The sequence below is a fragment of the Gopherus flavomarginatus genome, chromosome 14 (assembly GCF_025201925.1).
Source record: "Gopherus flavomarginatus isolate rGopFla2 chromosome 14, rGopFla2.mat.asm, whole genome shotgun sequence".
Taxonomy (NCBI): Eukaryota; Metazoa; Chordata; order Testudines; family Testudinidae; genus Gopherus; species Gopherus flavomarginatus.
In genome coordinates, this window is record NC_066630.1 from 7,674,641 (window position 1) to 7,700,208 (window position 25,568).

Below are 25,568 nucleotides of genomic sequence, written 5' to 3' on the forward strand. Positions count from 1 at the left end.
TCTTTTTATTAAAGAACCCCTGAGACGATGTTTACATTTCGCCGTATAAACATCCTGCCCATGTTCCTGTCTATCTTCAAAAGAAATAAGAAACTGGGTTTTTAAGTGGGCGAGCTTCACTGCTGCTACATTTTTAAATTAGATTCGCACTCCAGCGCGAGCCGCTTTTCCCCTTTTTCATAGTTGTGTACAAACAGCCCCCGTGGCTTTCGGAGCCAGCAAACAGCTGTTTTTCTCGGACTACAGGCGAGGAGCCCGGGAACTTAAACCTGCTGCTGCTCGGATTTTTGTCTCTTTTAAATCCTGCAGGCGCGTTGACTCTCCCCCCCACGGCCCCCTGCCCCGCTCCGGTTCGATCTCTGTTATGATTTAAGACTAGAGACTGTAAGAGCAAAGATCTCAGAAAACTGCCCCGTTCAAAGCAACTTTGTCTCCACGGTCCTCAGCTGGGTTTTGGAAGATGGGGCTGACAATCAGAGGAGTCCAGAGGAAAATGTTAGTGACTTAAAAATGTTGCTACCTGCGAGGCAAAATAAAGACAATAAAACTCCCTCTCTCCCGGCCCCCTCTCCCCCAAATCACCCCCACAGACCGCCTGGGTGGGGAGGTGGCGTATTGAGAAGGGATTGACGCCCAATACGAGAAGGAGCCGCCTGTGAGTCAGTTGCAAAGCAGTTGGCCGGAGTGTAAAGGTCCCTTTAAGTGCCCACCAGAGCTGAGCTTGAGCGAAGGGCTGGGGGGGGGGGGGGAAGGGGAGGTGGGGGAGTTGGTTGGGGCGGGGAACTCCTCTTGCTTCTTACGTCTGACTGTCAAGACCCGACAGACGCCGCTGACACGAGATAAAGTTAAAGGCGATCGGCTCGGCTGGGGGCAGAACCAGCCCGACTGAGATGAAAAGCAAGTCCCAGCAGCAGCAGCAGCAGCAGCAGCCGAGCTGAGAGCCAGGAGGCGGTGTTGGGGGAGACCAGCCTCTTGCAAAACAACGTAGGGGAAAAGAAAAAAAAAAACCAAAACAATTCCAGGGGGCTTCTCTGCTCCGCACCCGAGCCCGGACAGCGGGCCCGTCCCTTCGCCTCTGGCTCAGCCTTGCCGCGGGGCTCGGATTTAGGGGCAGAGTGGAGGGGTCACTGGCGTTTGTTTATTCCCAGGGGGTGCAGGCTCCTGGTGGAAAGCCCCCCTGCACCTAGAAGGGGGGGCAAATAACCCCCAGCAGCGCGGCCGGGGCAGGGGGGGAGGAGGGCTGAGCAGAGGGGGGCCGGAGCTGGTTTGGGGACGCCGCTGTCGATGACTGCAGAGGTGCAGCAGGCTCCTTCCTCTCAGCCCCCTCCTCCCGCGGCGCACGGCGGCTGCAGCCTCATGTCCTCCGCGCTGGAGAAGCAGCAGCAGCAGCAGCAGCAGCAGCCGGGCTCGGCCATGGAGTCGGCCTCCTCCGCCGCCAGCAGCACCCCCGCGGGCGGCGGCGGCAAAGCCAAGAAGAGCAACGCCGGGATCCGGCGGCCGGAGAAGCCCCCTTACTCCTACATCGCCCTGATCGTCATGGCCATCCAGAGCTCGCCGTCCAAGCGCCTGACGCTGAGCGAGATCTACCAGTTCCTGCAGAGCCGCTTCCCCTTCTTCCGCGGCTCCTACCAGGGCTGGAAGAACTCGGTGCGCCACAACCTCTCGCTTAACGAGTGCTTCATCAAGCTGCCCAAGGGGCTGGGCCGCCCGGGCAAGGGCCACTACTGGACCATCGACCCGGCCAGCGAGTTCATGTTCGAGGAAGGCTCCTTCCGCAGGAGGCCCCGCGGGTTCAGGAGGAAATGCCAAGCCCTCAAGCCCATGTACAGCATGATGAACAGTCTGGGATTCAACCACCTCTCCCCGGAGAGCTACAGCTTCCAGGGCTCGGCCGGGGGCCTCTCCTGCGGCCCCAACAGCCTGGGCCTGGACGGGGGCCTGGGCATGATGAACGGGCACTTGCCCGGCAACGTGGACAGCATGGGCCTGGGGGGACACTCCGTGCCCCACCTGCCTGCCAACGGCGGGCACTCCTACATGGGCAGCTGCACCGGCTCCTCCGGGGGCGACTACCCGCACCACGAGAGCTCCGTGCCAGCCTCCCCGCTGCTGGCCAGCGGCGGGGTGATGGAGCCTCACTCGGTCTACTCCAGCTCGGCCTCGCCCTGGGCCCCGCCGGCCTCGGCCGCCTTGAACAGCGGGGCGCCCTACATCAAGCAGCAGTCCCTGTCCCCCTGCAACCCCGCGGCCAACCCGCTCTCCTCCGGCCTCTCCACGCACTCCCTGGACCAGTCCTACCTGCACCAGAACAGCCACAACGCCGCAGAGCTGCAAGGTAACAGGGGCGGTGGGGGGGCCGGTGCCCGGCGGCCTGGGGAAAGCGGGGGCCTTCCCAAGTGCACTGCTGCGGTGCAGGCCCTGGAGCATGCATGCAGCGTAGCTGCAACATCCATGCAAGTGATCTCACGCGAGCCAGGTCATCGATCCATGCAAGTGACCCTACGGACACTTCCTGCAAGTGTTTGTATGCTCAGGCATGACACACACACACACTCAGACGCATGAACATGCCCGCGAGCACACGTAAACATATACCCACGCATATAGAGGCGTGAGGCCCCGGCCGCTACCTCTTTTCTCCCACGGCTGTTGTGTAAGTTTTGGGACACCATTTTCGCGGCCTTTAGGGAAAGATTTTAAATCTGTAATGTCTAAAGTGAAATTAGGCAGATAAATACAAGTGCGTGTGTGTGATATTTTAGTTATCTGTATTTCTGATTTCAAATTCCATTTAGTAATTCAGGCCCCAAATCTGATATCACTCCTCCCACCTTTTTCGGTGCACTCTGGTTTGCACTGAATTCCTCCGATTTGGGGTTATTTCTCTGCAGTCTCTTCGCAGCCTGTATAACAAGCAAGAGTAATTGCTGGCTTGGTACGTTAACGATCGCTTCCTACCTCTGCAAAGGAGATCAGTAGAGCTGACTAGCTATATCCACACCTAAGCACTCACATTAGAGCCGTGAAATGCCATCGATTTTGCAAACAGAGCTAGCTCCGCGGTAGATCAGGGGGGAATTGTGGCTGGGGACAGGAGGCTGTCCCGATAGATGACCCCGAAGTAAAGTAATCTAGAGTTCTGTATCCCAGCCAGGGATCATGTTTTTCCTTGCCAGGGTGAATTAAACCAACCCACCTACTCCCCTTGTGCTGGGGAGACAAGCTGTTATTTGCAGGGAGGGAAATATCCCGCGAGGTGCGATCGGTGGATTTCGCCTGGGGAGGGGGATGCGGTTTCTAGGAGCCGCGGGGTGTTGTGGCCAGGGGCTGAGCCGCTCCCGGACAGGGCTCGCTTCAAGGGAATACGCCAGTGGCTAGGCGAGGGTTTAGGAGGGCAGCGGCCGGCAGGAGCAGCGAGCTCCTGGAAGAGGTAATCTCAGGCCCAGCAGCCTGCAGTTCTGCAGGGGCTTCCCTTTTCCTGCGGGGGGGGGACAGTCCGACTATGCGCTGTTTGCACCGTCCCATTCCAGGGGACCCCGGCTTCACTGCAGGCCGGGGGGTGCCCAGAGGCCAGGATTTCAGGTTTTCACGCCTGTCACGCATGGCGTTGAAACCAGTTCCGTCGGCCTGTTTTTCCAGGCATCTTTTTTCTGCGCGGAGGTTGCCGCTTTCTTGTCCCGTGTGCAATTTCGTGCAAGGCCTTGTGCTATTGAGAAGGGAGTGGGGTGACTGTGGGACCTGAAGAGGGGGAAATGTTCCGATATAGTTTAACCGGATCTGAATGAATCGATTAGATCGGGCACTAAAGACGTCGAACCAAAAATGAATCCAGATCTCTGGATCAACTCTGACCTCAGTGGCAATTTTGTTCGATCGGATCCTTGAACCGATAAGCTGTAGACACGAGGAACTGGATTAGCGGCTAGTGGGCCCGCTCGATCACATTTTCTGGGCTCGCAGTAAGAATAGAAACGAAGTGATCGCAAAGCAGGAAAGTTTTAAAACTGCCACACAGAGTTGCTGTTTGTCAATAGGGCTAAACCCAGGGTTTCTCCGTGGCCTGACTTTTGTGTTGAAACCTGACAATTAACTTCAGCAGCCTTTTAAAAAATCGCTGCCTCTTCCCCTCCTATTTCTCTCGCCATTTTAATCGAGTGCTATTTGGGGGAACTGCATTTTAATACATCTCCTGGGGGGGGGGGCAATCTGGGTTTTGAAATGCGGGCCTGCTAGAGAAACGTACAGTCCGACGTGTGAGGGTGAACCGGAATAGCTGCCATGAAACAGCAAGAGTGAACGCTGCGGTGTCGCCCGTGGCAAATCTCCTTTCCCACCTATCCGATGGCAGGTGGAAGGTTCATCCCCTCAGACGTGTAAACACACTGTTCAGGGAACTAAACTGCAGCGCCTGGAGTAATCCGGATTAATAATTTCAGATCAACTGCGAAAATATAATTGGAATAGACCGGATGAATCACTTCAGATTAGCTGCAAAATTCCATGGGACTAGTCTGGATTAATCATTCGAAATTAACTGCAAACTATAATTTAGTCCGAATCGGAGAGACACACTACGGGGTTTTAAATACAACATTTTAAACACCAAGCGTGTAACAATGGCACCAACCTGGGAGGACATGGGTTAGGTTTACAAAGATCGGGTAGAAGGAAACGTTTCAGAGTTGATTGATTTTGTGCTGGGGAAAAAATGAATAATTCGGAAGGCTGTCGGCATCCTGGCGCTTACTCCTATTATTATCCTTGTTCCCACTGCCGTGGTTTGCTTTAATATCGCATTGCTTTGCTTCTGGTGTCACTGGGGGCAATCTCCTGGAGGTTTCACTTCGATTTCGATGGGAGTTCTGCTTAAAAACCCCAGGCTCTCTGGGCTTCCTCACATTTGACCCCCACGTTTGCTAACTCTTCTTTTAGTTGTCAGAGCTCAGGAGTAATGGGAGCAGGGAGGGGTAAGCAGTCAAAGCCCGGTTAGTCCCCTTGGAAATCAAGGGGCCTTTCCCTTCCCCGCTGACTCCCACGGAAGGAGCATCAGGCCCGCAATCTGTATATCAAGGACGCAGAATGTAAACACACATCTTCGAAATGCTTCTGCTTCCTTAGCCAGCCAGGAAATATACCGCCCCACCCTGCAATTCGCATTCGGGCAAAACTCCCATTAAAGTCAATGGGAATTTCCTCTGAGTAAGGACTGCAGACGTCGAAGCCTTGACGGCACCTGTTTGAGCGCAACAACCCCCCCTGGATGACAAAGCAGCACTGGTGTATTCCCTTCGGTGCAGTGCAAACCCTCCTCCCCAATGCCCCCCAGCCAGCACGGGGTGATGGTAGAGATCCCCCAAGCGGCTTCATTCGATTTAAACCTCTCTATAGCATTACTGGTCTAGCCACTTGCTAAAGCTTCATTTTAATTCTGATCCCCGATTTTTTCCAGGAATCCCGCGTTATCATTCCCAGTCTCCAAGCATGTGTGACAGGAAAGAGTTCGTCTTCTCTTTCAACGCGATGGCCTCTTCCTCGATGCATTCAGCAGGGAGCGGATCTTACTATCACCAGCAAGTGACATACCAAGACATCAAGCCGTGTGTTATGTGATAACAGGCAAAGAAGCCAACTTTTGGGGACCCCCCCCAATCATGACACAAAGGAAACTTTCTATGTGGAAGGGACCTCCCAAAAGACCCTCTGTGCTAAAGGGACATCCAAATAACTAGACTGATTTTACTCTGGAGGTATAGAAGCCATCCGCAGAAGCCAGGCGTTGGGGAACATTTTGAAATGAATTAACGCTAAGCGAAAGAAGCAGGGCTGCGCGTGCCTTTTTGGAAAGGGTAAAGTGAACCCGGGGTGCTGTCTCTTTCCTTCGTGTGTAGCATCGCTCGGGGGCTGTGGTCTGATTAAGTTTCCAAGAATCACGTGTCTGTTAAAACGAGCGCTTATTTTTTTATTGATGGGGTGGGGAAAAAAATCCAAAATTATATTTTTTAAAAAACAAACAAAAAACCCATGAGTGTTTAAAAAAAAAACCGGCCAATCTGAGATGGAAGTGATCGGGAAGGGTTTGCTTGGACCAGAACTCTAGTCACGATGAGCTTTAAAAGGAGCATGGAAAGCTTTTGGAAATGGTCTGGTTGGGATGTGTCACTGAAGGGTTAAGGAATTGCTTGGAATCTTCTTCAGAACACAGATGGGATTTCTGGCCAAGGGCTCTTCCAACCCCTCACTGCCTTAAAAAGAGAAAAGGGAAAATAATTCCTCTCTGTGCCTGTGTTATTCCCTATCAGCGCTTTGCTGGTGTGTGTGGGGGGGCTTTCCTGCACCATCCAAGTCAATGGCTGTGGGGCTATTGACTTCCCTGAGAGCAGAAAAGAACTCCACGTGCCCTCTTTTCATGTGATTGTGCATTTGTGGCCTATTCTTCAAATTCTGTAGTAGATTTTGTGGTCTCCTTCTCCCTGTTGGGTTAGGGAATGTGTGAATCAGCGCTATACACTAAGGACTACACATTGGCTCACGAGGAATTGGAGGGGGGGCGGTTGGCGTCTCAATAAGGGCAACAAAACCCCTCCCATTGGCTTTATCCTAGGCTCCAGTCTAGCCCCTGCTTTAGAGCCCTACCCTTGTTTGTTCGTTTTGGTTTTTTTTGCCTGCAACCCCGCATTAGGCAAAAATCTCCCAAAGGGAGTTATTTGCCTGCCTCAGACTGCAGGATCAGACCAGGTGCAGAGAGAATAAGGCACTTTGAAAAAAAATAGCCAGGCTCATCCTGTTATTTATTCTACTTTTTTTTTTTGCTAATAATCGAGACACCAGTAGCCTCAGTTGATCAGTATTAAAGTGGGGTAATTTTGTTGGCAATATTTGCCATATAGATTTTTTTTAGCTAGCCATTGTACATTTTTTAAAATGTCTGATCTGCGTGTAAAGACAATCCGCCCCGTGTTTTATATAAATATATATATAATGAAGGATTATTTCCTCCTCCCGCCCCCCATTTTTTGTCCCGCCTTTGTACAGTTCGGTGACACCTATTTTAATTTTCTTCTGCACTGTATTAAATGGTAATTATGATTTTTTGCCCCCTTTGTGTACGTTTGTCCTTTACAAAAAAAAACCAAACCAAAAATAAAACATGTATGTTATTTGTACATGGTCTTCACAATTGTATGAACAGCAAATAAAATAGCATGCGCTGTAATACGTGGTGAGAGTGTGCGACACCTCTATGGGGGACATAGGGCCCCCCATCCAAAGTCTGTGGGAATCTTTCCATTGGCAGCTTTAGACTTTGGATCAGCCCCTAGAGGGCCCAACTGTGCATTATTTGGTGCCCCAACTCCCTTTGCGGTGCCAATGGGATGGTAGGGTGAGCAAGGAAGGCATAATAGGACCCTATATTTACAACGATATCTTCCCCCTCTTCAAATGGTCACAGCTCGTATCCCTGCAGTCCAGGATAATTTACTTGAATATCTTCACTTTTTTTTTAACAATTTCATATTTCAGTGCAAACTTGAAAGGAGCAGCTATTGTTCTTGGCTTCTGCTTCCGAAGTCCTTTATCCCAGGCTAAATTCAATCCCCTTGTTTTAAAGAAATATTTAAAATAATAATAGCAATAATTTTAAAAATACCCAGAGGCGATTTTTGCAAGGAGAATATTATTTTTGACAGGTTTTTTTGGTCGAAGGAATTTCGTGCTGATGAAGATAAATATAATTCAAGGCTTCCATTCTCTTTTCTTCGTACCCATTATACAGTGGGATTTTTATCTGCCAACATGCAGTCTGCTTTTCCTATTAGAAGGAACTAAAATGATGTGTTTTTAAAACATATGTTGGGATTAGCTGAAGCTAATGGAGGAGAGAACAAGCCAGATTTCATGGACAGCGGTATCCTAAATCAAATGGTCTGTTTTTCTTGCTTAGGACCAGATCCACAGTCAACTGACTTAATGGGTTTGGGATCAAGCCCTTAATGAATGACTTGAAATTAACTAGCTTTCCTTTGATAACACGTCTTTTCCTCTTTGGGCTGATCTCTGGACTGGACCCACCGCAGCTTCATTAGCTCTTGCGATCCACAGCTCCTGAAACTGGTTCTTTTCAAACTTGACATTTTGGACGTGAGGGGTAATTTATATGGGGCTCGGTTACATAGAAATTATCGATAAACCGGACTCACGCACTTGATGGCACAAGCTGCTGTCTCTAAAGCGAAGGCAGACTGGTAAAGCCAGGGGCTCTGTCTCTTTTTGGTAATTCGGGGTGAAGTCAATAAAGCCACATTCACTTGACCTGAAGGGGCTTTTATTTCGGAGTAAAGACCAAAGAAACCCCCTTTCTCTCCCCTTCCCCGCGTTAGAAATAATAGAATGAAATGCAAAAAGAATTAGCGGAGACAGAAAGAGAAAAATCAGATCAATGGGCAGAGAAAACGCCTGAAAAACAAAATACTTCGCCCTCCTCTCCGCCATAACCACCCCCCAATACAAAACTTACCCTCAAACCCAGCAAGAGCAAAACAGCACAACCAGCCGCTGCTCAGGAAACCTGCAGGTTTATTGCCCGAAGGAATAAACCCCAAACAGCAGTAAAAGGGCAGATCTTCGGCGTTGCAACCGCGCTAGCGAAAGTCTGTTTGCTTGGCATCCCCACCTCCCTGTTTCTTTTCCTCTCTGCTTTGGGGTGCATGGCTCGTTGTGGCGTCCCACAACGACGTTTGCTTTGTTCTTTCCTCACGCTGCTGGTGAGATTTTCAGGCATTTGTATAAACTGTAAATTACCAGGTATTTTATGGATTTTTTAAAGACACTAAAGAATTAAAAGATCCCCCCCCCCGACACACACTCTCTCTCTCGAATCAGCTGTGCTAAAAGCACCAAGCGCCCTACACGCCTTGGCTATGTGATTTCAAAAACAACCTAAAGAATTGTCTGCAAGAGGCCAGATTTTTCAGTTTCAGGAAAGCTCTGGGTGGGACCGGACGGGCATCTGAGCGCTTGAAGCAGAAGGCGGCTCGCAGTTAGAAAGCAGCGGTGCTGTCGCTTTCCCCCTCTCCGAAGCCGGGGAATGGAGGTGTTTGCAGGACAAGTCGGAGCTGAGTAAAAGCGGTTTACGTTTTGCTTTAATTCCCCAATAAACCTGTTTTATCTACCGACGTACAGCGCACACAGATCGCTAGCTCTTGTCTCTCGATCTGATTGGGATGTTATCAAGTCAATTATACAGAGAATCAGGCCAAGCATCTTACGCTCTCGAGAGGTTTTGCTGCAGTAACTTGCCACCCGCTCTCCAAAGGCCTCACCGAAGCAAGGCTTTGCGGGGAGAGGGCCCGATGCTAGGCAGGGTCAGAGGGGGAGGAATTTGACCCACACCAGCCTTTACGTTCCCAGCGTCTCCGCTTGGCCCTGCGGTTGGGGACGATGCTGACCGCAAGTGTCGTCCCAGCACCATCCCTAGGCAGGGACACTGCGGCAGACTGCGCCTGTTACCTTCGGAGCGGGAGCTGTTGTCTTTAAAGCCAACCCTCCCCCGGGGGACCAGGGCCTGAGCCTGCCACCTGAAGGGTCTCGTTGCAGGGGGACAAAGCAGCCCAGTGCCTGAGATCCACTCTAACTGGGCTGTGCTGGGGGGAGGGAGGAGAAATCTAGCTAAATCTAACACGAGTTTACAAATCGTAATCGCGACTAATGGCTCATATTAAACACCAGGACTCAGTGGAGGATAACCCCAAGGGCTGAGATCTCTTCCTTGGCTACCAACAACCCCACACAGCGTTATGGAAGCCAGAAACTGTATTGCTAGCTAGAGATAGGCATGCGCCTATGTATAGGATGCGTGTAGTTCTCGCTAAATAGCGAGAGAGCACGGGGAAGGTAGATACAGACAGCCATTATCCATAGGTGAATAGCCATATCGGTAGATAGCAGTATATAGACACCTACATTTCTACTTCTGTATAGATATACATACTATACGGAGCTGTAATTCATGTCTCTCTGTCTCTTGCTCTTTGTAGGTATAAATATAGTTTATAAATTAGAGGATATAGTTCATATACTGCTTATGCAGAAATTAGAAGTATGTACATGTATTTTGATATAGACCTGTCAATTAATCTGCAGATAGATAGATAGATAGATGGGGTGGATGGCGATAGATAGATAGGGTGGGTGGGGATAGATAGATGAGAGAAAGAAAGTGAGAGAGTGCTTCTGCATTAGAGGTATGTGTATTATCTTCAACTTTCTGCCTTAAAGACAGAGAGAATGCAGAAGGTAGAGGCTATAATACATATACCTCTAATGCAGAAAGTAGAGGTGTCTAGCACAAGCTAAACAGGCAGGCAGCACTCTGTCTCATACGCCTAGAGCCAGGGAGGAAAAAAAAAACAACCCCTGGAGGGTGCTATATCTCTGGGCCAGCCCTTTCACTTGTTGGAGTTCCTCTGGTTGACAGTAAAAGCTTGCCTTGATAATAACTATGCCTTTTATGGGACTTATTTGGACACACACACACACACACACAATTGTGATGTTATCAATCCAATTATACAGAGAATAAGTGTACACACACACACACACACACACACGATTGTGATGTTATCAATCCAATTATACAGAGAATAAGTGTACACACACACACACACACACACACGATTGTGATGTTATCAATCCAATTATACAGAGAATAAGTGTACACACACATACAATTAATCCACAGGTCTACATGCAGGTATGGTTGGAATATCTGCATACCTTAAATCTCTCTAGTCTGTTTTAAACTGCTGCTAAAATCCACAAAGATTCAGAAGAAATCTCAGCCCTAAATAGATACAGCTATTCATCCATGGCATTTCCCTGAGTAGCCCTGCTAGAATTGGGCCATGTAACATAGACTCTAGGGTCAGGGATTTTGCTTCCGAAGCAAATATCTTTACTAGGTGCGTCCAAGATAAAGGTCCTGAGGTTAGAAGTTCAAACGCCACCAAGTGGTTCTTTTCCTTGAAGTCTCTTTATCTTTCCCAAGATTCATTTTCAGCCTTCAGCTTCATTTCAGGCTTGCCTTTTGTGTATACAATAAATCCCTGGAAAGTCTGGTCTCAGAGTGGGGTGGAGGGAGAGAGAACGCACCTTGCAGGCTGCAGGCCAAGTCTCCCAGAGGCCTTAACTCCTTTCCACAGGAAAGTTTTGCACGGTTAATTTTTTTTTAACCTGGAAAAACAGAACCACCACATACCATGGACGCCACATATTCCTCAAGTGAGTGAGTGCAGTCTAAACAGACAGGCAGCACTCCATCTCATACACCTACGGCCAGGGAGAAAAAGATAAACCCCTGGACGCTGCTACATCTCTGTGGCCTTCTCCTGCATCGGGGCAGCCATTTCCCTTGTGTGAGTTGCTCCAGAAGATAGTAGAAGATTGCTTTGATAATAACTATGCCCTTTATGGGACCTATAGGTGTGCATGCATGATGAACTGTGGCCAAATATGAGCAGACACCAAATACACAAAGGCCCAGATGCTCAAATCTATTTAGATTTAACTTCCACTGATTTCACTAGGAGCCTATACCAATACTTTTGAGGATCCGGGGCCTAATTGCTTGGCCATAGTCTCTGGCTCAGGTAGTGGGAGTCAGATTGCCCTCAGGATGCATGGCTAAGGGGTAAGGCTTTCCCCAGCTATGTTTTTCACCCAGCAAAGGTCCTGCTTAATGAGTTGGTTTATAGCTCTTTGAAGGTGTGCCCATGACTTGGATGCCAAGAATATTCTCTAGCAGGTCAGGCCCAGCTTTTTTGCAGGTTTCTCCAGCTAAGCCCCTAGCTGTGCAGCAGAGAAACAACTACTGGGGAATCACCCCCCTCCCCACCCTTAGCAAAAAGCAAGATCAGTCAGCCCCTGGTTTCATAGCAGGGTTGAGTTTGAATAGGGGCATGTTTCCTGGGAGGATGGTGCCAGAATTAAAGCTCTAGTGGAGTCAAGCTCCTATTAAACAGGGTAGAAAAGAGGAGCAAAATGACACCTTGACCACAGGTCTTGGGCTGTTGCTCTATATTTCCCCCCTCCTCCCCCCCGCGCCTTGTTGTATGGCCTCCTGCCTCAAAAAGCAAGTCTGATCACTGTCTTTCAAGCCAGTTCTGGGCTTTGTAGGGCTCCTTGTAAAGGAGGAGGGGGCTGGGGTGTTTTGCAAGTTAGGAAAATAAAGCAGCGCAGGATTCCAAAGGCCTTGGAGGGATATGGCTTCCGGGTACCCCCTGCCCCCAAGAGAAAAGCGGAGCAGCAGAGCTAAAAGTGACTAGGGACTGCAATTGATGCAGAAATACTCGGCGGCAACGCAAGGGTTAAGCGGCCTTACAGCGGAGCCCTTTAACACGGCGCTAGCGCCATCTGCCGTCCGCTCGGGGTGCGGTTCTTCAGGGCTAGGGCCATGCGGGGACGGGCCCGTGGCGGGGGCTGCCCGCGTGTCGCAGCGTGTCCCTCGCTCCGCGCTGTCTCGCCAACGCCGCTGCCCTGGCACGAAAGCCCGACACAGCCCGGGGAAGGGCCAGAAGAACAAGAGCGGAGAGTAGGCGGAGTAGTGCAAAATGAAGCCTCCCTGGAAGGGCCATTCAGATACAAGCCTGGCTTTGTGTCAGGGGCGGCTCTGAGGCCGTGTCTGCAGCAGGGGTAGCACTAGCACCAGGGCAGTTCCTGGGGTGTTAAACGCTTGTTGTTCTGACTCCTATGCAGAGTTGCTGTAGCCCTGCTGGTCCCAGGATATTAGTGGCACAAGGTGGGCAAAAGCAGCAAAGAGTCCTGCGGCACCTTATAGACTAACAGACTTTTTGGAGCATGAGCTTCCATGGGTGAATACCCACTTCGTCAGCGGCAGAAGGTGGGCAAAGGGAATCTCTTTTATTGGCCCAGCTTCTGTTGGTGAGAGAGAAAGTTGGCTGGGATGATTTAGTTGGGGATTGGTCCTGCATGGAGCAGGGGTTGGACTAGATGACCTGAGGTCCCTTTCAACCCTGATATTCTATGAAAGTTGGTCCAATAAAAGATATCCCCTCACCCACCTTGTCGCCTCTCAGACTCAACAGATAAGTCATTCCCTTGTCAGGATTTTTTATTTGTTTCCACCCTTTTCTCCATCAATAATTCGTTGTTATTAAAAGCAAAATGTTTGCAAAAATCTGTTCAATTTTGATGACGCTTTCAATTTTTCCACCCCCCCGCCCCCTCCCCAAAAATCCCAAACAAACTAGAAATGCAATTCATGTTGCTCAGTTTAGTTTTTGGCTTGAAACATTTGTCTCAGTTTGGTGTCCAATAACCAAAGAGCGAGAGAGAGAGAGAGACAGAGTGTGTGTGTTTTCATTTCAGTTTTGTCATTTAAAAAAAGCCCCTAAACTTCATGTGGAAAAAAAAAATCTCAAATGCAACTGGTTCATTTGAAATGTTTCACAGAAATACAATTGCCTCTTTTTCACTGGCCCTAGTATGTTGTCTAGAACCTGCCATTGTCACTACTAGTGGCGCTACAATGGGGTTATCCGTAGTGGGGAATTTTAGACACGAGGTAAAATTTTAAAAAGCCTCTGAGAGACAAGCCTAAATTCTATTTTCAGAAGTGATTCAGGTGCTTAGACGCCTACATTTCATTGACATTCAATGAGAGCTAGGGTCTTGTTACTTTTGAAAATGGCATGTAGGCTCCTAAGTCACATAGGCCCGGTTGCACAGGCATACCAATGAATTCAATGAGAGTTAGGCACCTGACGACCTTTGAGGTGTTGATGATAGGTGCTTTTGAAAAATGTTGCCTGAGGTGTCTTTCTTCCATGCATATTTTTGTTGGCAAAAATGTTTGCAGAAAGAGAATGTGCTACAAATGCTTAGGCAAATATGTATTTGAACAGCAGAAATGTTTGCACAGTCATGGTAAAAACTCTGTGGATTAGGGAGTCATCATCAGGGACAAGAAACAATAATATGGGCATTACGTGACCATTCATAGAGCATGAATAATGACTTACGAGTAGCAAATACTCAGAGTATTGGTGATGGTTAATAATTCATGAGATGTGCATATAATAATATTAATAATTCATACAGTTTGCATATACTAATATTAGTGTTGGTTAATAATTTGTTCACATGAACCGTTCACTGGATAGACTTGAGAAATGAATGAAGTTCAAATGCTTTTCACTATTTGTGATCAGAAGATGAGGCCTTTATTTATTGGTTGATTATTTTAAAATTAACTGGCCACTCCAAATAGTTCACCTAGGTCTGCAAGAAAGTATAAGGGTCAGAATATTCTCCATTAGGGAGGCAACTAATAATAAAGACTATTATCATTATTTGTATTGTTGTCTCATGTAGTGATCCCAATCAGGTTCAAGACCCCATTGGGCTGGACATTGTACCCAGCACACAGCAAGTGACAATCCCAGCCCCAAGTTAGTTTTAACTTGATCTTGGAACAATACAGCATAGGTCTGAAAGAACTAGATGCTGAAGGTCTGATTCTGATCTCATAGTTTGACAGGGTATGTCTACACTGCAATGTAAGCCCAGGGTTAGTAGAACTCATGTTAGCAGATCCCGGGTTTGTTAAGCTAGGCTTGAATATCTGCTATACTCGTTTGTAATTCCAGGTTAGTAATTGTTGAACCCTGAGGCTCCAGTGTCTACACTGCATTCTGAGGCCCGAGTCCAGCTACCCATATGCCTTACAGCACCATCCCAAAATATGACTGCCCTAAATCCTTTGTTTGAAGTGCAGTGTGGGAAAACTTGATTGTTCACCGAACTTGACTATATGGGGGACAAAGAAAATTGGCCCATGGGATTGTGGGATACTTTTGGCAGATTCCCAGAGCATGAGTCCAGTGGGGCTGCATCTACACTGCAGAGCAAAAGGGCTGACTTGTCTGAGGCTCAGACCCTCCACCTAGGAGGCCCTGGGACTTTTGGTCCAAGTTCCAGTTGAGCAAGATTTGTTTGTAGACAGAAGGGGGTTTAGGCTTGAAGGGGAGGGATAGCTCAGTGCTTTGAGCATTAGTCTCCTAAAACCAGCACTGTGAGTTCAATTCTTGAGGAGGCCACTTAGGGATCTGGGGCAAAAGTCAGTATTTGGTCCTGCTAGTAAAGGCAGGGGGCTGGACTCCATGACTTTTCAAGATCCCTTCCAGGTCTAGGAGATAAGTATATCTCCAATTACTATTTTTTGAGTCTGAGTTGGGCTGCGCTACAATATAGACACACCCATAGAGGTTTTAATCCAGAAGGCACCCTTAGAATAGCTATTCTGACTGGCTGTGTATCACAGACCATTACATTTCACCACCATACCACTGTGCTGGGCCCAATCTTTAATAAACCACTTTTACGTTGGTGTGACATCATGGACGTTTATGGTGTTAGTTCCTTATTCATACCTTTGTGAATGAGATCAGAATTAGGCCCAGAGAATATAGAACTAGATATAACCATACTTTAGCAGAAGCTGAAATTTCACTGCACAGCATGGCTTCATGCTAATTACTGAAAAAATAAGCAAACGTACCTGGGAAAGCAAGATGTCAAGGAGCCTGGGAAGTTTGGAAGGAACCTGTAGTGCCAGGAGTTCATGCATAATAAGAATTGCTCCTACAATTGTATTTATGTATGCTTGTAAAGAAATGACCCCATATATCAACCGCCTGAGTAATCACTTCCTGCAGCAGATGAAAACATTACTTTCTGGAGCCTAAACAGCACAAATTACTGGAAACTCTCTGAAAATGTGATCCTCAATTTAAAATGTGAGAGTTAATCTCCTTTAAAAGATTAAGCTAATCATCCTAGCAGACTGTTCAAAATCACTGTGAAGTGACAGCAAAGGATTTTTGAACATTAATGAACAGCAATACAGATGTTTTTGCAAGTTTGTTTAGTGACTGCATCTTTCTGCTCGGGCTTTCTCATGCAACATTCTTAAAGAAGGCTAGTCTTTGCTGTACAGGTAAGGGAGGCCATAGTATCAATAACTGTGGTTCTCCAGCCATGGAGGATGATGGTCTTCCATGTGGCCAAACAACTGGTAAATAGGAATCCTTGCTGCTAAAAGTAGCCCAGTTCAGGACTATTTTAGGGTTTCCAGAAGCTATTTGGACCATTGGAACTCTGTATCCTATGCAGCTACTCTTAGTCTGGCTTTGTTGCATGTTTCTTTGGGGAAAATTCAACTGCACTCAAATTTGCTGATGACACAAGAATTGGAAGGGGGCACAAACAAAGAGAAGGATAGAGCCAAGCTACCAAATGACCTGGCAACATCAGAGCTATGGGGTTGCAGACAGTGAGGTGAGGCTTGAATCTGTTCAGTGAAAAACCCTGCACTTAGGGACAGGAAATAAAACAGATCAATATACAAAATGGAGGGAAGAAACCAAGTTACTGCAGCCATCATATTGAAGTGAACTTATTACCCCGTCTCCTTAGAGCACTCCTAATATTCCTTAGGAGTGCAACCAAGACTACAGTTTGAGCAGGAAAGCCGTTAGCTCAGGACTGAGCAGTCAGGATCAAAATGCAAAAGCACAAAGACCATGGCTGTACATTTTTTTAGTGAGAGGGTCACTGAAATGATAAGGCTTTTACTTTGATAAAGCCACTTTCATACCTGCTGAATTTCAAAGTTCGTTGCAAAGGTTCCCAATTGCACCAGCAAATTTCTTTGCCCAGCCATGAGGCACTGCCATCTGCAAGGCAGAAGGGGGTGACTGGTTAGTAGCATTACATAATCAGATAGGCCAGGATGAGAATACTGTATGCAAAGAATATGTAATATCACCCAAATGGAAATCTGGTTAGAAGCCTGAAGATAAGCTCTTACCCTTATAAAGTGAGCCAGGGGCTTGATTTTTTTTTGACTGAAGATACCTGAAAGATCAAACAAAATAATAACTAACTCTTAAATAGCATTTGTCATCAGTAGATCTCAAAGTGCTTCACAAGGAGAAGCAAGAAAACGCTTTTCTTCATTGTGGCAGGCATCAACCAAATCAGATCATACAGCTTTTTAAAGGAAGGATTGTAGGGCATTTTCTGATTTTAAGTGCTAAAAATATTCCGAATACAGTTTGACAAATAAATGAAACAGCCTGCTGAACAGGTACTGATGAGAACCGATAAATAATTGAGAGAAAAAGACGTGACCTATTGGTATTAACACCGGGCTGAGAATGGAGAACTTGCTGATTCACTGCTCTTCCAAAGCATTGGCTAAGTCACTTAAGCTCTCAGACTCCTAAATAACCTTGAGGATCTAGGACTTAGTGTTTCAGTTCTCCCATCTGTAAAATGAAGATAATATGCACAGGCTTGAAGGCCAGAAGCGACCATTATGCTCCTCTAGTTTGACCTCTTGCACATTTTAGGCCACAGAACCTCACTCAGTCACTTGTGGAATAGGCCCATAACTTCTGGCTGAGTTACTGAAGTCCTCAACGCTTGGATTCTCTATAAACTGAAGTCTTTACATCATTTATTCTAGTTCAAACCAGCCAGTGATCTGTGGCCCATGTGGCAAGAGGAAGGTGAAAATCCCCTCGCATCTCTGCCAATCTGACCAACCCAAATATGACAATCAGTTAGACCCTGAGCACATGGGCAAGAATTCTCTGTACTAATTCAGAGCCCTCCCCTTCTACCACCCCATCTCCCATCTTCATGGAGCCATGTGAAGATTAATTAGGTAGGACCATATCCTGCAATCATTTCTCCTATTTACTTCAGTGGGATGTCCATGCGTAGAACAATGACAGGATACATCGCTCTAAACATTTCTGAAGTGCTTTGAAGATTGAAAAATGAGAAGGACTGATTTTTTTACCTATGTAAGGATGGAAAAGAAATAGGGATTTGTGTTATTTATAATAGACAGCAAGAACAATATAGATGAAAAGATGGGAAGTGGCTCACTTTTCTGCTGAGACGATTATCTTCTGCAGGTGGTAATGAGGAAATAAAATCTTTCAGAGCATAAGTGTTGCAGAGGGCTGTATATGCTTTACTAACTAGCAGAGATTTCAGATGGCCAGAGACACAGATGTTTCCTCCACTGAAACTGATCTTAGACTGGTCTTGGTCAAGAACTTGAATTAGAGAAATCACAGAGAAAAACAAAAATCTCACAAAAGAGCTCTCTCCCTGCTGTGATTTTCAGTTCAAAACTCTGGAGATTTTTGATTAAAAAATATTAACAGGCAAACAACATTTGCTGTTTTTCCCTACCAGCAATATAAACCTGTTCAATGGTTAAATTTAATTTTTGCTGACAATTTTTTCGCCAAACATTTCTTATGATAAGTTGGTGCCCCTTTTTTGACAAGTTGTGGTAACCTGAGCCTGCAAACTACTTTCCAGGGACAGATCCAGGGGTCACCTCACTGAAGTCAGAGAGGGTGCTGCCTGGAGGTCTGCCTGTATGCAAAAGGATCAGGGCTTACATGGCTTCCCAATTTATGAGGAGGCTGTTTTGTTTCTGCTTGGTTGTTTTGTTTTTGTGTGTGTGGTCTCTGGAAACAATCTCTAATGCTTGCATCTGTCATTCAGTTACTGAAGTCTTCACAGCAATAGATCATGTTGACTCACTGTTGCTTTCTGATTGAAACTGTGTGGCCAGAGACGGCTCTAGGAAAACTTTCATGATCATATCGTTTTGGCACTGAATGGCAGCTAGCCACCTCACTTTGACTGTTAGCAGATTACAACACTGCCTCATATTATAGTGCCACACACTGTGCTCTGACTAATATTGTAGAACCAATGTGAATGAAATTGTTTTTAGTTAGTCACTGTACCATTGTAACTTCTGTTCACCATTTCATTACACTTGCCATTTTGCCTACATTGTAACATTGTAACTTCTGTGCAATATTGTAACTCAAAACCCATTTTAATATGCTGACTCCATTTTGTAGAAGGCTTGTGCTGCAGCCCCCATTTTTGCAAGCCATACTGTAATTTTATTAGTCTAGTTGAGATGTGTGAATGAGGTATGCATGGGTGATAGAATCAACCTCCAGCACCAGCCCGTCCTGATGAGATAAAGTTCAAATACCAACGGCTGAAGAACTAGACAACAGCCCTAACTCAAGCAAGAAGCATCCACCCTAAAAAGAAACAACAGAAGGAAGATCAAAGCCAGGTCCCAGGCTGACAGTCACGCCTGCAATTGACGGGTGATCAAGCAAACCCAGAGGCGGCGTGACACAGCGAGACCTACGAACTTTGAATCCAAACTAAACTCCTATAAAAAGGGAAGGGTGAGATGAGAGACTTTGGGTAACGTTCTGCTACCAACGTCAAGGAGCATCGGTGCGCGCCCAACAGAGACCCGGCTCCTCCTCGTGCTCAGCTTTCCTGGCCAGTTAGCTGCCACGAGCTCTGATCCCAAGCTGCGAACTCAAACTGCAATCAGGACTGGTAACTATCCAGCAGCTGCAGAACATTTTGGTGTGTGTTTGTGTGTGAGTGTATGTGTATAAGCATTAAGGTATTTGCTAATAGTTACGGATTAATAATAAATGTGGCATCTTTGTCTTAACCCCTAAAACGATCCTGTGTAAGTTTGTGGGACAACATTATCATTTAACAAAAGAAAACCAACTCCAGAGTGCCAGCGTTCTAATGCCTCGTGTCCTGGTAGCATCTCAGTTCTTTTGCTACCGTGCTTCCATCATGGCTTGTCTACACTGAGAAGTTAATTCAGATTAAGGGAGGGTGTGAATTTAAAGCCAAATCGCTATTTCTGATTAACTCCTTGTGTTGACACCCTGATTCTGGTATAAGAGTGCCTTATTCTGTATTAGCTAAATTCAGTTCTAAAGTTGATTAACTCCCCTGTGTGGATGTTCTTATTGTTGAATAAGAGTGCCTTATTCTGAATTAATCCATCCAGAATAGTTGCTCTGAAATAATTCCCCATGGAGACAACCCTCAGCATCTCTCCCACCAGTATAGATAAAACCGGGGCGGGGGGGAAGGGAGGAGGGAATCATTCTTGAAAAATACTCATTTATTGTAACACCTAGGGTGGTTGCTAGCACATTGAGATCCTGATTTTGCTTTGCTCTATGCACCTTCAGCTGTCATTAAGGTCAAGGTGATTTGATAGCACTCAGCAGCTCCAGGAGTTGCTCAGCATCTTGCAGGATTGAGCCCTCAATGACTGCATGCAGTAGTAAGGCTCTGATTTGTTTGTGCCATGAAAGTAGCTGGAAAGAATGCACCAACTACATGACAATCAAGGACACAATGGAGACATCAGGCTGCAGAAAGACTAGAAAGACCTCATTTTAAATTGCTGCTAAACAATGCTGGCTTCAGCTCTGGTCTGTCTCAGTCTGCTGTTGAACTTTTCCTCCCATTGCGTATCAAAGAGAGTTGCATTCTCTTGTGTGGTTGTGAGTGAAACAGATATGAAAATTGCATGTTAATGACAGGCACTGATCACGTATGGAGATCATCCATATTATATCTATCTCAGGAGGTCCCCCATTATTGTAGTAGTTGAATGCCTCACCATCTTTGATGCCTTTATCCTCACATCATGCATGTGAGGTAGGGAAATACTGTTATGTCGCTTGTGCAGATGGGAAAGAGATGCATAGAGAGGCTGAGTGACCTGCCCAGAGTCATGCAGGAAGTCTGTGGCTGAACAGCGACTTGAACCTGGGTCTTCTGAGTCCTGGGCAGGTGCCCTCCTTACTCCCAATATTATTGTATCTATCATGGATTAGAAATGAACTAACTACATCTGCAGATGAGCAGAACCTGCGCTTTGATTTATAGAGCTACAAATGCACTGCATCTGGCACGGTAATGATCATTCTTAGGATTTACATAAATCTTTTCCTTTTCAAAGCCTGTTAATTCATTTAGATTGTAGATTCTTCAAAGGGGGGAACCATGGCCAGGGCTATATTAAGGCCCATTGCTATGGCTTCAATCCCTGGAAGTCATATGATGAGATCCTACTCCCAGGAGTCATTAAAAAATATGTTTCTAGTTTTTGTGGTTGCAATGAAAAATTTGAAAGTGCAAACAGAGTATAAATTATACCTGCTTGAGTCTGCAGAAAGCCTGAAACCAAGTGGTGTGAACTGCCAGGTTCATTTTAATTCTGAAACCTGCTGTCTCTCCAAGTAGGGGGTGGCTGTTATGAAGAGGACTACACCAGGAGGGAAGAGAAACGGGGGCCCACGTACAGATGTGCATATGGACCTGGATCGCCTTAATTCAGCCCTGTTCTTTGGGTTATTTAAATAAACAGTAGTTACTATGTCCTGCATTTGGATTTCTGCTTTAGCTGAAAGATGTGCAAAACCACAGACTGCATCCTAGACCCTGACCCCCTGGCTCGCAATGGCAAAACTCCGACTGACTTCAAGAGTGCAGAATCAAGTTCATGTTGAATATTTAATTGAAGAGGCTTCTGTGTGACATGTATTTCAGCAAGCGTATGACATACTCTGCACTTGTAAAATGTGGTCCTGAGTGGACAGAGTGGTGGTATCTTGAGGAAATCTCTTATTTCTGGCCAAACCACTCCTTATTTGCATGACCTTACAGCAACAACCCATGAGAGATGCCTGACCTAATACACTATGGGGGCTTGTCTTCAGTTGGAAACAAAAGGTGTGTATTTAGCTCAAGTTAGTTGACACAAAGTCAAATCCTGGTGAAGACAAGGTGATTTGTAATTTTCACGAGTGAGCAGGTCAAGTTAAAGAGTAGGGACCAGCTAACTCATGTGAAAACTACACTTTGCCTTGTCCTCTTTAGGATTTTACCTTGTGTTACCAACCAAATGTTAGCAAAGTAGAGTTCAGAACACACCTTCTTCCTAGTGGAGACAAGGCCTAATAGACGGATCACGTATCCACAGCTGAGATCAGGAGTGAATACATGGGTGGAAGGATAACAACACAATACCATTGACTCCAATGCTAACAAATAATGCTTATTCTTAGCTAAAACTGTTGGGTCCTGATATTTCAGCTAAAGGTTGTTTATTTTTCTCATGGTGCTAACCACAGGTCTAAAGTCATGTCTGGTAGATCAGTCTCCAAGAAGGTTCTTCTGAACCGGTCAGCGAATCACTAACTGGGTTAACCATTACTGCAATCTCTGCTTTAGCAGTACTCATTTTGTTCTACCATAGGTAACAGACTTAGAGAGAGACGCCTGAATGAAGATCCATCTTTTTAAGAATGGATTTAACAGAGGACATAGATATGGGTTAAACATGGAGCATAGCTGCATGGATATGGAAACCCAATCAACAGTAAGATCTGTGTACACCTTGTCAAAACAAAAAAGAGCCCCATATTGCAACTAGTGTGTTGCTATCACACCATTCAGAGATACAGCTATCTTTGTGTGTATGGGCTTTACACTAGTAGAGGGCATAATAACAAACCCTGTTTATTACTCTGTTTTACTATGTTCTGAATATAGCTGACCTAAATCAAGTCTTATGGTTTCCATCAATTTTTTAGCAAATCCATGTTTTTCAAATTACCAATGAAAGTGTTAAAAACTAGCTTTAATTGCAAGACAACTTTCAAGTGCATAAAGTTATATATAAATACAACGTACTCCACATATATGCATTTACCTAGGCAGAACTACTATGACAAAAGTATTAAAAATCTCAGCGGTGATTATTCTTAACAGTAATTTATTAACTTCAAATTTTAGGAAAGAAATTGAGGTAGAGTGAGGCATAATCACAAATGCAAGTGGCCAAGTCAGAAGCAGAAATACAGCAAGGGAAAATGGAGATGGGTGCATGGGTGTGAGGGAGACGACTCGCTTTTCAAATATTAATAAGGTCAGGTTTGAAAGGCAAAATTAGTTCCCAGTTCAAAGATTCACAGATTGCAAGGCCAAGGGGACCATTATGATCATCTAGTCTGACTCCTGTGTAGCACAGCCCATGGAACTCCCCCAAAATAATTCCTAGAGCAGATCTTTGAGAAAAACATCCAGTCCTGATTTAAAGATTGTCAGTGATGGAGAATCCACCACAACCCTTGGTAAATTGTTACCCCTTATTTCTAGTCGGAATTCATCTAGCTTCATCTTCCAGTCATTTGATCATGTTATACTTTTCACTGCCAGATGGAAGAGCTCATTATTAAAGATTTGTTCTCCGTGCAGATACTTACATACTGTAATCAAGTCACCCCTTAACCATCTGTTTGTTAAGCTAAAGAGACTGAGCTTTTAAATCTATCGCTATAAGTAGGGCCCTACCAAATTAACGGTCCATTTTGGTCAATTTCATGGTCATACGATTTTAAAAAATCATAAATGTCATGATTTCAGCTATTTAAATCTGAAATTGAAGGGATCCTGACCCAAAAAGGAGTTGGGAGGGGGGTCACAAGGTTATTGTAGAGGGGGTTGCAGTACTGCTACCCTTACTTCTGCCCTGCTAGTGGTGGCACTGCCTTCACAGCTCAGCAGCTGGAGAGCAGTGGCTGCTGGTCGCAGGGCCGCCCGGGGGCGGGCAAGTGGGGAAATTTGCCCCAAGCTCCAGGCCCTGCAGGGGCCCCCACAATAATATAGTATTCTATAGTATTGCAACTTTTTCTTATGGAAGGGGCCCCCCAAATTGCTTTGCCCCAGGCCCCCTGAATCTTCTGGGTGGCCATGGCTGGCTGGGAACCCAGCTTTGAAGGCAGAGCTGCTGCCTACAGCAGCATAGAAATAAGGATGCCATGGTATGGTATTGCCACGCTTCCCTCTGCGCTGCTGCCTGCACAGCTGGGCCCTCAGTCAGCAGCCACGACCTTCGGGACCCCCAGCTCTGAAGGCACCAGCACAAAGTAAGTGTGGCATTGGATGGTATTGCCACCCTTACTTCTGTGCTGCTGCTGGTGGGGCGCTACCTTCAGAGCTGGGTGCCCCACCAACAGCTGCTGCTCTTCGGCTGCCTAGCTCTGAAGGCAGTGAAGTAAGAGTTGCAATACTGCGACCCCCTAAAATAACCTTGCAACCCTTCTGCAACTCCTTTTTCGGTCAGGGCCCCAAATTTGAGAAATGCCAGTCTCCCCAGGGAGATCTTTATAGAATAGGGTGAAAGCACACAAAAGACCAAAGACCAGATTTCACAGCCTGTGACGCATTTTTCATGGCCACAAATTTGGTAGAGCATTTTTTCTAGTCCTTTAATTGTTCTCATGAATCTTCTCTGAAACCTCTCCAATTTATCAACATCCTTTTTCAACTGTGGACACCAGAACTGGACACAGTATTCCATCAGCAGTTGCACTAGTGCCAAATATAAAGGTGAAATAATCTCTTGACTCCTACCTGAGATTCCCCTGTTTATGCATCTCAGGATGGAATTAGCTCTTCTGGCCAGCGTGACACTTGCAACTCATATTCATATGATTATCCACCACAACCCCCAAATCTTTTTCAAAGTCACTGCTTCCCAGGATACAGTCCCTCTACATTCTTTGTTCTTAGATGTATACATTTATAGTTAGCCATATCAAAATATATTATTTGCTTGCACCTAGTTTAACAAACAATCCAACTTGCTTTGAATTAGTGACTTGTCCACTTTATTATTTACCACTCTCCCAGTTTGTATGTCATCTGCAAACTTTGATGATGATTTTATATTTACTTCCAGGTCACTGATAAAAATGTTAAATAGCGTAAGGCAAAGAACCAATCAGTGTGGTACCCCCTGGAAACACACTTTCTTGCTGACGATTCACCATTTACAATTACATTTTGAGACCCATCAGTTAGCAAGTTTTTAATCCATTTAATGTGTGCCATGTTAATTTTATATTGTTCTAGTTTTTTTTAAACCAAAAGTATATTACATCAACACTATTACCTATATCAACCAAATGTGTAAAAACATTTTAAAAAAAGCCATCAAGTTACTTTGACTGGGTCGATTTTCCATAAACCCTCCTTGATTTGCTTTAATTACATTATCCTCCTTTAATTCTTTATTAATTGAGTCTCATATCAGCCACTCCATAATATCGCATGGGAACATTATCAGGCCGATGGGCTTGTAATTACCCAGGTCATCTCATTACCTCTGTTTACACCTATACATCTTCACTGATGCCAGTGGGGTTATACGAGTCTAAAAAGAGCATAATTAGATAAGACCGTTACATAACGGCCAGTGATCTTGGAAAGAAGTGATACTGGATTATTTTTAGTTTGCTTTTCAGATCTTCTTCTAACTGATTATGCAATGAACATGTTAGCAATTTGTTACACAGCCCCCCTACCCATATCTTTTAAATATTTTGCTTGCATGGTCAGTTGCGCAAAGAGAAGTGCTTTGCAGCGATTTAGCTTTAATTTACCCTGAGCAGCATTGACAATAATTCTGAGTCTGAGGAACAGTCATCACTCGAGAGCATAATTTTATTTCTTCAGAGTCTCTCCTTTGTTTGCACTGCAAAAAGTTAAAGCAATGCTTTCTTTGAGCTCTTTTGCAGACAGCTTTGAGAACATTTTACTTT

At 45.9% G+C, this 25,568-nt stretch overlaps 1 protein-coding gene and 1 long non-coding RNA gene across 3 annotated transcripts; one reads left to right on the plus strand and one right to left on the minus strand.

The window, feature by feature from the left end:
* Positions 1-816: 816 nt before the first annotated feature.
* Positions 817-7,215, plus strand: FOXF1 (forkhead box F1). Its single transcript, XM_050923343.1, has 2 exons — positions 817-2,335; positions 5,450-7,215. The coding sequence occupies exons 1-2, from the start codon at positions 1,285-1,287 to the stop codon at positions 5,608-5,610; spliced, it is 1,212 nt and encodes a 403-aa protein (XP_050779300.1). The 5' UTR covers positions 817-1,284; the 3' UTR covers positions 5,611-7,215.
* Positions 7,216-13,732: 6,517 nt separating this feature from the next.
* On the minus strand, positions 13,733-17,235 carry LOC127034465 (uncharacterized). 2 transcript variants are annotated; one of them, XR_007769400.1, is made up of 4 exons: positions 16,886-17,235; positions 16,673-16,751; positions 15,575-15,619; positions 13,733-14,295 (listed from the first exon to the last, which is right to left on the minus strand). It is a non-coding gene; the product is annotated as an uncharacterized LOC127034465 (long non-coding RNA). The 2 variants fall into 2 exon arrangements; XR_007769399.1 differs by having other exon boundaries at positions 13,733-15,619.
* Between the last annotated feature and the right edge of the window lie 8,333 nt (positions 17,236-25,568).